Source organism: Lagenorhynchus albirostris, chromosome 13, assembly GCF_949774975.1.
Source record: "Lagenorhynchus albirostris chromosome 13, mLagAlb1.1, whole genome shotgun sequence".
NCBI lineage: Eukaryota > Metazoa > Chordata > Mammalia > Artiodactyla > Delphinidae > Lagenorhynchus > Lagenorhynchus albirostris.
The window spans coordinates 14,290,748-14,302,444 of NC_083107.1; the positions used below are offsets into that span (position 1 = coordinate 14,290,748).

General features: G+C 57.9%; 1 protein-coding gene across 1 annotated transcript; it reads left to right on the top strand.

The window, feature by feature from the left end:
* Positions 1-493: 493 nt before the first annotated feature.
* On the top strand, positions 494-8,772 carry SFTPB (surfactant protein B). Its single transcript, XM_060169369.1, has 10 exons — positions 494-557; positions 1,137-1,264; positions 2,164-2,235; positions 2,575-2,700; positions 3,285-3,437; positions 3,649-3,744; positions 6,764-6,935; positions 7,093-7,253; positions 8,076-8,156; positions 8,710-8,772. The coding sequence occupies exons 1-10, from the start codon at positions 494-496 to the stop codon at positions 8,770-8,772; spliced, it is 1,116 nt and encodes a 371-aa protein (XP_060025352.1).
* The last annotated feature ends 2,925 nt before the right edge of the window (positions 8,773-11,697 follow it).

Here is an 11,697-nt window from a genome sequence, read left to right on the forward strand (position 1 = left end):
CCTTGGAGGGTTCCCAGTCTGCCCCTCCGGTGCTTGCCCTGGGTCAAGAGGCAGGCAGGAAGCTCTTCAGAGCAATTGCTCCAGAGCAGAGGAGGGCTGAGAGGCCTGGGGGAGAGACGGGAGTTGAGGGGAGTCACCCTGGCTGCCCCGGTCCTGCCTCAGTTTCCCTTCCATAACCCAGAGAGATGGGACCAGATGTGAAGGCTCAAGAGCCCCCTGGTTGGAGGGAGTCCAGGCCCATGGGGGATAGGATGTGGCTGTGCAGGGGTTCCCAGGGGAGCAGGACATCAGGCAGGAGCCAGGGTGGGGTGGGGGCTGGCAGGAGTGTCACTGCTGGGAAGAGGAGGGGATCAAAGCAAAGCACCTGGAGGGCCCTCCAGGGCAAAGGCAAACACTGAGGTCATGGCTGCTCCCACAGGGCTCTGTTCCCACGCCCCAGCCCCCAGCTATAAGGGCCCCACCCCAGGCAGGGTGTCCACACTGTGGAGAAGCCATGGCCACGTCGCACCTGCTGCCGTGGCTGTTCCTGCTGCCTGCGCTCTGTGGGCCGGGCACTGGTGAGTCTCCCCAGCCTCTCCTTACCCAACTCGTCACCCCGGGGCCAGGTGTGGAGGGGGCATCACGACCTCCTCCACCACTTACTGAGCTCTGGCTCTGTCCCACGCATTATCCTCAGTCTGTACCTTGTCCTAGTTTTAAAGATGAGGAGGTTTTTCTTGTTTTGTTTTCGTTTGTTTTACGGTACGCGGCCCTCTCACTGTTGTGGCCTCTCCCGTTGCGGAGCACAGGCTCCGGACGCGCAGGCCCAGCGGCCATGGCCCACAGGCCCAGCCACTCCGCGGCATGTGGGATCTTCCCGGACTGGGGCACGAACCCGTGTCCCCCGCATCGGTAGGCGGACTCTCAACCACTGTGCCACCAAGGAAGCCTGATGAGGGGGTTTTGACTCAGAGAAACTCCAGGGCTTGTCCAAGGTCGCACAGCTGGCAGGCACTATAGCAGGTAGAACACAGAGCCGTCCGACTCCAGCATGTTTAACAGCCATGCGTCCCAGTAAAATTGGGTTTGGAGGTTGGGTGAGGCCAGGGTGCCAGGTGTGGCTCAGATCCCAAGGTTGCTCTGGCCCCAAACAGCAGCTGTCGGGACCACCTCATCCCCGGCCTGCGCCCAAGGCCCCGAGTTCTGGTGCCAAAGCCTGGAGCAAGCATTGCAGTGCAGAGCCCTAGGGCACTGCCTGCAGGAAGTCTGGGGACATGTGGAAGCTGTGAGTACCACCCAAGGATGTACCGAGACCAAAGGTCTTGGGATAGAGGGTCCTGGGTAGGCTCTGGATGGGATTGGAGTCCCTGTAGGGGATGGGAGGGGATGGGATAGGATGGGATGTGATGGGATGTGTTGGGGGGGAAGGGATGGGATAGGTTGGGGGGGAAGGGATGGGATGGGTTGGGGGGGAAGGGATGGGATGGGTTGGGGGGGAAGGGATGGGATGGGTTGGGGGGGAAGGGATGGGATTGATGGGATGGGATGGGATGGGTTGGGGGGGAAGGGATGGGATGGGTTGGGGGGAAGGAATGGGATTGACGGGATGGGATGGGATGGGATGGAAGGGGATGGGATAGGATGGGATGTGATGGGATGGTTTGGGGGGGAAGGGATGGGATGGATGGGATGGGATGGGATGGGGCAGGATGGGTTGTGATGGGATGGGTTGGGGGGGAAGGGATGGGATTGATGGGATGGGTTGGGATGGGATGGGATGGATGGGATGGGATGGGATGGGATGGGATGGGATGGGATGGGACAGGATGGGATGTGATGGGATGGTTTGGGGGGGAAGGGATGGGATTGATGGGATGGGTTGGGATGGGATGGGATGGGATGGGACAGGATGGGTTGTGATGGGATGGGTTGGAGGGGAAGGGATGGGATTGATGGGATGGGTTGGGATGGGATGGGATGGGATGGGACAGGATGGGATGTGATGGGATGGGTTGGGGGGGAAGGGATGGGATTGATGGGATGGGTTGGGATGGGATGGGATGGATGGGATGGGATGGGATCGTGGGCAGTTGCCTGTGTCTTGGAGCACCCCATCAGCCTCAGCCACCTGAGCTGGGAGCATGGCCTCCACTCATGTGCCCCAAATTGGGGCCCTCTCCTCAGGCTGAACTGTGCCAGGAATGTGAGGACATCACCCACTTTCTCATCAAGATGGCCAAGGAGGTCATTTCCCAGGTAATGAGGCCCAGACCCTGGACTGAAGCTTGGGGATTAAGAGAAAGAGAAGCGGTTAGCCCCATAAAGGAGGCGTCTCCAGCTTGGGGGTGATCCCAGGTACCTCCTGGCCGGGAGAGGGCTCTGGAGGTGAGCTCAGCAGCACGGCCAGAGATGGTCTTTCCTGAGGGGAGCAGCCACGTCTGCGCCCAAGTGTGCGGCTCACTAGCACCCTCCCAACTCCAGGGCCCTGGGCGAAGGTGGCCATTCGGGTGGGCGATGGCCCCGTGTCCAGGGGCTCAGGCGGGGCAGACCTCAGAGAGGCCAGGCTGACGGTCCCCTCTCCCGCCTGCCTCCCAGGACACGATACGGGAATTCCTGCAGCACGAGTGTGACGTCTTCCCGCTGAAGCTGCTGGGGTCCCAGTGCCACCTCATGCTGGACACCTACTTCCCACTGGTCATCAGCCACTTCCAGAGCCACATGGTGAGGCCCTCCTGCCTCGCCTCCATCCTGCCTCCTGCACAACCTTCACGCCCTCCCTGTCCCTGAGTTACCCCCGCACGTGGCAGCCCACCCCCTGCCCACACGGGGTGCAGGAAACTCAGTGCTCCTCAGCCTGTACCCAGGTGACAGCGCCTCCCATTCAGCTGTACACGGTGGGCCTGCACGCTCTCAGGCACCGGCACACACCCTCGAACCCTTCGCACAAACACTCGGCCACACACTCACTGCACACAGTCTCACGCAACACCTACGCCGTCTACACGCTCACACGACAAACGCGCTCTCACGTACTTACACTCACTCATTCTCACAAACATCCACGCTCACACTTGTTCACACACATCCCCAGACACGTGTCCCAAAGTCCCCACTCGACCCCCTCTCTGCCTTTGGTCTCCTCTCCCACCCCAACAGAGTCCTAAACCACAGCCCCAAACCAGCCTGCTTCCCCCATTCCAGGCCTAAAGGCAGTTACCTGGTGCCTGGGTCCTTGAGCCAGACGGAGGGGGAGTGGGGTCCCCTCCCCCGTCCCAATCACCTTCTCACCCTGCGTTGTGCCCTAGAACCCGAAGGCCATCTGCGGGTCCTTGGGCCTGTGCAAACGCGGGCAACCAGAGCCAGGGCAGGAGCCAGAGCCGTCAGGTCCCCTGCAGGACAAGCTGGTCCTCTCCATGCTGCCTGGGGCCCTCCAGGAGAGGCCCGGGCCGCAGACACAGGTGAGATGGAGATCCAGAGAGCGAGGGCCATGGCCGAGGCCCTGGATCACTTGGCCTGGGAGGGGCAGCGTTGGGAAGGGGACCAGCAGCTCCAGGCAGGGCCTACGGCACAACCAGGAGGCGGGGACACGGAAGGGGAGGCGAGTCGGGCGAGGCAGAGCCCGGAGGAGCCTTCTGTCCAGCTTGCCTCCAGCGCGCTTCTCTCCCCCAGGATCTCTCCGAGCAGCGGTTATCCATTCCCATGCCCCTTCCCTTCTGCTGGCTCTGCAGGAAGCTGATCAAGCAGATCAAAGCTAAGATTCCCAAGGTGAGGCATCCGGGGCCACGAGGCCGCCCACCCCTCCGCTTCCCCCCACCCCTCCTCATACGCCCACCAGGGGCCAGCTGGCTGCATTGTCCCCACCCAAGGGACCCTGGCACTCAGGCTGGGCCTGGTAGGTGCCAGGCCTAGGGCCTGTTCAACGACTGTGGGGGATTCCTTGGCGGTCCAGTGGTTAGGACTCGGCACTTTCACTGCCGTGACCCAGGTTCAATCCCTGGTCCGGGAAACTAAGCTCCCTCAAGCCACGGGGGAGAAAAAAACAAACAGAAATAAAACCACTGTGAGGCCCCGACTGTGTGCCAGGTACTATGCCAGGTGTCAAAGTACAGAAAAGAATCTCAGTCATCTTTGTAGAAACGGTTCTTTCATTTTACAAAAGGAGAATTTCCGCAGATGGACACTCCATCCCTGCCTGCCCCAAACCTGGGGTCTTCCAGACCTGTAGTGACCATCACTCAACGGCCCTGCCCTGAAATGGGGCCCAAGTGAGGAGATGCCCTGCCCTGTCGGTCCTTCCAGATGAGGGCATCCCCACCCTCCTGAGTTTACGATGTGGTGGGAGAGATTTCTTTTAGGTAGTGGTTAGTTCAGAGCAGAGAATTAAAACAGATGAGGGGAGGGACAGTGATCGGGGAGGAGGTTTAGGATGGTCGTCAGGGGGCATCTCTGAGGAGGCGATGGCTAAGCTGAGGCCTGGAGGATGACAAGGACCGACGGGCCAAGGGCCTCGAGCAGAACGAGCTTGGTCAGCTGTGTGGCTGCCTCAGGTGGGCTCCGGGAGAGTGGTTGGCGGGCCTGGGAGAAACACCGGAGCCAAGTGAAGGAACGCTGGGCCTTCTTCTGAACACAGTTCACAGCTGTGGAAGGGTTTCAGGCAGGGGGAGGCCGTGACTGGATTTACACTGCAGCAAGATCGAGCTCCTAGTTTGAAGCATGAATTGGGCGGATGGGAGCGAATAATGAGAGTGAGGAGATGATTGCAGAAATGGGGAGGTGGAGCTAGGAGGGGGACTGGGGACGTGTCTGGAACGGGGGCTCTGCAGGACTCAGCGATGGATGGGACCTGGGGAGTGGGGACGAGAGAGGAATCGGCAGTGACGCTACGGACTTCGGCTTGAGCCGTGGGTTCTCTGGAATGGCCCCAGCTGAGATGAGTAGATTTGAGAAGAAACAGGTCTGGGCAGAAAAATCATGAGTTCTCTCCTGGCCGTGCAATACTCCTGTGCAACAGGCAAGAGGAGGCGACAAGTAGGCAGCCAGATCCCCCAGCCAGGTCCAGAGACATCAGTCCGAGAGGTGAGGCTACGGACAAGATTGAAATCCAAGGGAACAGTTGCGATCATACAGGGAAGTGGTGTGGACCAGGTCGAGGGGAAGGAAGCCCGGTCCAAGCAAAGGGAAACACCAGAGAAAGAACCTGAGGAGGGACAGCCAGGGAGGTGGGGACACCACGGCATGAGGGTCACAGAGGCTGAGAGAAGAAAGCATTTCAGCAAGGAGGGAGCAGTCATCGGGCCCCAGAGCTGCTGAGGGATTGACAACACATGCCCAGGGGGATGCTGTGACCTTGAGAGCTGTTTTGGAGGAGTTACGGGGACCAAAGTGTAGCATTGAGTATCGACAACTCTTTCATGATGTTTTTCTGGGAAGGGGAGGGGAGATGGGTGAGACTCTTTTTAAAAGTTATTTATTTATTTGTTTGTTTGTTTGTTTGTTTATTGGCTGCTCTGGGTCTTAGTTGCGGCTCACGGGATCTTCGTTGCCGCGTGCAGGATCTTCGTTGCGGTGTGCAGGATCTTTAGTTGTGGCATGCGAACTCTTAGTTGCAGCATGTGGGATCTAGTTCCCTGACCAGAGATGGAACTCAGGCCCCCTGCATTGGAAGCACGGAGCCTTAGCCGCTGGGCCACCAGGGAAGTCCCGGGGTGAGGCTTTTTAATGAGAGAAGCTATTTTAGCGTGTTCACATGCTAAGAGACCAATGGGCAGGAGGGAATAGCAATGAGGCAGGACAGAGAGGGGGATGCAGAGGTGAAGCACGTGTGCAGGTGGGGGCAGGGTGGACCCAACGCACAAGGAGATGGGCCAGCTTTTGACAGAGCAGGGATACCTCGTCAGAGCAGGAGGGGAGGCCGAGTGTGGGATCTGATGCAAGCAAATGGGTACATTTGGTGAGATGTGCCATTTAGAATGTGTCACATCCCAGAGAAGTACACGTCCCTCTGCCCTACTCCTTCCTCGGCCTTTCTGGTGCTAGGGGACAGCGGAGTGTTGCAAGCAGGAGCAGGGCCCAGGCCAGCCTGCCGCATATAGGTTCTTTTATTTTTAATTGAAGTATTGTTGATGTACAGTATTATACATTACAGGTGTACGATATAGTGATTCACAAAACTTTGAAAGGTTATATGCCATTTATAGTTATTATAAAATATCGGCTATATTCCCTGAGATGTGCAATATGTCCTTGTAGCTTATTTCATGCATGTAAGTTCTTGGCTGTATGAATAAGGGTGCGGAGGGATGAGCGTGCCTGCCGCCTCTCTCCTTGCCACTCAGCTGGGAGGTTGTGTTTGGAATCAAGGGTGAGGTGGGGAAACTCCTGGCTTCCCCCAGGGACTCCTGAAACCGCAGGCTCTGGAGCACAGACGGGAGCGGGGAAGCACAGCACGCCCGAGTCAGGAGGGAGAAGACCCAGGTCCGGTTCTGCCACTGCCCCAGGCTGCCATGTGGCCTTGGCAATGCCCACCTCTCTGGGCAACTCTGGAATTTCAGCAATTCCAGACTCTTTGAAGTCAAAGGTGGGTCCATGGCCTGAGTCTTGCACCAGCTCAGTGATTCTGGGCAAGTCCCCTGGAGTCTGTGTTGCTCAGGGTCCTTAACTGTAAACAGCATAATAATTCTCCAAGGGAACAAGGTAAGGTCTACAAAGTACCAGCTAGTGCTGGGCACTGACTAGGTCTTTCAAGAGAAGGTCCGACCCTGCCCTCTCTCGGCCCCCACCCCAGGGTATGCTGGTACAAGTGTGCCACAGGATAGCCCCGGTGGTGGGCGGCATCTGCCAGTTCCTGTCCAAGCACTATGTCGGCACCCTAATAAACACACTGCTGGACCGCGTGCTGCCCCAGCTGCTCTGCGGCCCCACCCTCCGGTGCTCCAGTGAGGACGGAGCTGGCCCAGGTGAGCCTGCGGTCCCAGCCCCTGCCCATCGCCCACTCTCAGCCCTCCCCACCCTGGCCCTGCACGACCCTCTCCCTCCCAGGTGCCCCTGCACTGCACCAATGAGGACAGGAACTGAATACTCTGCAGGGCATCCTTTACTGTTTTTTCTCTCTAGCCCTCACCGCTCTGGGGTCCCTGCCAGGAGAATGGCTACCGCAAGACACTGAGTGCCAGCTCTGCGTGTCTGTGACCACCCAGGCAGGGACGAGCAGCGAGCAGGCCATGCCACAGGCAATGCGCCAGGCCTGCCTGGGCTCCTGGCTGGATAGGCAGAAGGTGAGGGACAGGCACATCAGGGGCTGCCGGTGGTGGAGGGTTGAGCCCAGGAAAGGCTTCCCAGCCAGAGGTACGCTGAGATACTCCCCCCGCTCTCAAGGAGCTCAGACAGGCAGACAGGACGTGGGTCAAACAGTGGTGGCGCTGTAACTTAGGGCAAAACCCGCTAAGGTCGAGCTGTCTCTGGACAAAGGGTGTGGGCTCTGGAGGACCAGCAGGCCTCCCTCATGGACCAGGAGGGAGGCCCGGCCATCTACCAGGAGATGAGTAATGCCAGGGCCGGCTGGAGCCCGAGAGGGCCTGGCCGTCTCTCCAGGGTCCCAGTCCTGTCCCAGAGCCAACCCTCCTTCCGGTGTGACTCAGTGGGGACCAACCCCCCTGCAGGAGAGGGCTGGGCCCGAAGCCCTGGAGTCCCGGTACTCAGAGTGGGCGACAAGCCCGCTGGCTCCCATCCCAGGAGGCCGCTTTCTACATGGTACTCCCTACTGCCCATCACATCAGGTCTCCAAGACCACATGAGCTTTAGGATGCCTTCCAGAAATGATATTTAGGGGGAGGGGGAAAAGGGGGATGAGATTCTGCCCCTGTGCCTCCACCTCCAATGTCCCTGGCTCTCCTGGCAGAAACCCCCATTTCAGCCCACGGCAGCTTGTTCAGAGTCTTACAGCCGGAGCTGCTCAGTGGGGACTGAGGGCTGGACCTACACGAGGTCGGGGGGAGCCCTGGAGTGATCCATCTAAGTGGGGAGGCCTGGACAGCCAGGCAGGGGAGCCCTGCCCTGGGCCTGGGCCCACCCCACCCTGTGTCTGTCTCCTTCCTTAGTGTGAGCAGTTCGTGGAGCAGCACGCACCCCAGCTGCAGACCCTAGTGTCCGGGGGCTGGGATGCCCACACCGCCTGCCAGGTACACCCACCCTTCCCAGCTGATCCCGGGACTTTCCTCAGCTCCAGGACCCCCACCCTCTCCGGTCCACGGTCCTCAAGGGCCCCATTCCCCCGGGTGCGGGGCAGCCCCAGGAGCACAGGCCCCCAACTGGGACATGCCCTCGCATGTTTTACGATAGAAAAGGCAGTCTCAGAGAAGTCGAGAGAAAGCCACAAAAGAATGAAAAAGAGGCGTATGGGAAGGGAGAGGGAGCTTTAAGGAGTGTGGTTTGATGTGCATTCTGGGATGGGGGGGTGTTCACTGAGCAATGTGTGCTTGATGGGAGGGTACCAAGTGAGAATCTTGGGGCAAGCATCCCACCTCCTCCAGTTCTAAACCCAGAAGGCCTGTGGCTCAGGGAGTGGCCCAAGGAGTCCACGAGGTCACATCCAGAGCTCCCACCAGGTGGCAGGTGGAGTGAGAGCCGCCCCTTCCAGGAGGAGATTCCCTAATATCCTCAGAGCTGGGAATGGGGCCGGGGGGTGGGGGGGGTGTTGCAAGCCCTCAGGCCTTAATGCTGTCCCTGTGGCAGGCCGTGGGGATGTGCATGACCCCGATCAGTCCTCTCCAGTGGGTCCACAGACCCGACTTCTGACGAGCAGTCAACGCCATGCCAGGTGAGTCCAGGCCCCCAGCTGACGGGAGTGTGGGCAGGTCCTCCTCCCATCAGGAGGGGAGCCCCTCTGTCCCCAAGCAGGAAAGGACAGCCACTGATTCTGCCTGCTCCCTCCTCCTCTTCACAGGACAAACTCGAGGCTCCTGAGGGCCCCTGGCAGCACCTTCACCAGAAGGACCTCTCTCGAACCTGCTCACCCCTCTGCCCAGAATCCCTGTGGCGCTCAGTGCCAGGCGCAGCTCCCAGCTCCCTCGCCCTGGCCCAGCCCTCAGGGGAGCTTCCGTGCCTGCCTGAGGCTTCCCCCTAACAGCTCACCCTCTGCACTCTTCAGTCTTGGATGTGTTTAGACCAAGGCCAGCCTTTCCTGAAACTCAGGGGAAATCAGACTTTGCTGCCCGAAGATGACACCCCCTCAGAGGCCAGGAACTCCGCCCTCACCTGTCTCCCCACTCCTGAGACACATCCCTCTCTCCCTCCCTGTCATTCGGTCAGAGGTCTGCACCTTAGGACGGAGGGGTGGGTCAGACGCAGCCTCTGTTGCCAAGTGCCTCCGGGCAGGGAAGTGCCCCTGAGAGCAAACCTGGTCAACTTTACAATTCTCCCCAGAGCAAGACCCCAACACAAAGGTCATTTATTCATTTCTTCACTCATTTTAAAAAAATGTAGTGAGTGCCTGTGGCCAGGCCACATTCTAGGGGCAAGGGCCAGAGCTGTGAATAAAGGAGTGAGCCCGCTGCCCTCCTGCAGCTCACACCCTGGGGCCAGCCTCTTCCATCTGCAGGTCAGGGGGAAGCCCGGCCTGCTCCCCAAATCCTCAGCCTGGTCTGTTCTATCTCTAACCACAGCCTGAAACCAGAGCCACTTCCGTCCACTCTGGGTGTGAGGCACGGCCAAGGCTGCACCTTCTGGAGAGGGTCTGCAGAGGGGGTTTCCAGGCCGGGGCCACCTTCACACACTACCTGAGCCCGCCTCACTCTCACAGGGTAGAGATCTCCCCAGGGCTGGGCCGAGGGGATCTCACTGTGGGCCCCCAGCGCTTCTCCAAGTCCTGGCTGCAAGAGGACAGCAGGGGAAAAGCTGGGCCCTGCCTCACTCCCATCTCCACGTGCACAAGATCCTAGCTTTTCTAATTATTCTGCTAACACTTTCACAAAATTCAAGATTCAGAAGAATAAAAAATGGGAACATAAAGTACCAGAAAAGATAGACATGTGAAATCCTTAAACTTTCTTTAAACATCAGGAAATCCCTGGTGTGGTCAAAGGTGAGCACAGCAGTGCTCAAGCCTGGTGGAAGGTGATTGGGCATTTTCAGTATTTGAACATTTTCCTGCTTAAGAGCTGTTGTTGCTTTTTGTAAGGTTGAACTCCCAATTTTTGTTTGAAATGCCAGGGTGACTCGATTCCTGCTGTGATTTATCTCCTCAAAGCTCACTTGGGGCTGGTCCCGCTGGGGATCAGTTCCCAGGTAATACAGCAACCATAGGGATGTTAACAAAGTGCTATCTCCTTGTCCTAAAAGAAAAGACACTGCCCTTTAAAACGCTGCAGAAGCTGCAGCCTTACCCTCCTTCACGATGGAGAAATACATGCCTATGTCACCCCTCCCTCCTGTAACTGTTTCCAGGCTGGCCCCCACCTGTTACCCTCCCCCCTCCCAAAAAGCCCACCCACTGTGATGAAGTGAGGTTGTTAGGGTACCCCAAACCCAAAATATACAAAAAAAAAAAAAAAACCCACCAAATTAATTAACCTTTAGCATTAAAGACCTAAATGCCTGGAAGTGTCCCTTCACTTAATAAAAGAACTTTTATTATGTTTCCTATTATAAAAGAAATACATGTTTATTGTAGAAAATTCAGAAATTGCAGACCAAAACACAGTTGAAATTACCCACAATCCTACCAATCCCAGGAGAGCGCTATAGTGGATGGAGACTTTGACCCTGAACTACAGACTTTTTCAATCCATTTGCCCACCCTTTGGCTCCACCCTGAATGGCTCCACCATTCAATCACCAGGAAGAGCTTTTTTTTTTTTTTTTTGCGGTACGTGGGCCTCTCACCGTTGTGGCCTCTCCCGTTGCGGAGCACAGGCTCCGGACGCGCAGGCTCAGCGGCCATGGCTCACGGGCCCAGCCGCTCCGCGGCATGTGGGACCTTCCCGGACCGGGGCACGAACCCGTGTCCCCTGCATCGGCAGGCGGACTCTCAACCACTGCGCCACCAGGGAAGCCCAGGAAGAGCTTTTTATACAGCCTGCGCTTGGGGTAGGGAAGATTGACACAAACCCTTGGCCTCTGAATTTGAACTTTTAAGTAAATCTTTTTGTAAATCTATAGCAGACTATTGTCTTGAAAGCCATTATTTCAATTACAAGACTAAGGTCCCTGAGAGAAAAGAGTGTTTTAAATTTTGCAAAAAAGCTTGGTTGGGAAGATGAAGAGTGACAGCCTGAAGGACGGGAGGCACTAACAGTGTATCCCAAAAGCAAGTGTGGGAATGAGCTCCTGATCATGGAAGAGGAGGCTTCACTCAAAAGGTCAGGAGTCAACCATCTATGGGAGGAGAGAAGTGGCTACAGCTGAGCCTCAGGGTGGGGCCTGAGACATTCCCAGCGCCCTGCGCCCCAGAGGAAGGCAAGAAGGCAAAGCCCCAAGCGGGGTTTGTGTCCCATAGCAGTAGAGGGGCTCGTTCTTCAGTTGCCAGGGTGCAGCCTGAGGAGGACACATCAGGAAGAGTGAAGAGAATGGCCTCAGGGAGGGGCCTGGGCAGACAGGCCTGGGGGCTGCCTCAGGGGGAGCCCACCCACATGATGCAGGACAGCAAGCACACCTCACAGCCCAGAGGCCATCAGGATGGGCTCTGGACAAGATGGTGGGCCCACAAGAGTCCATGGTTGGCAA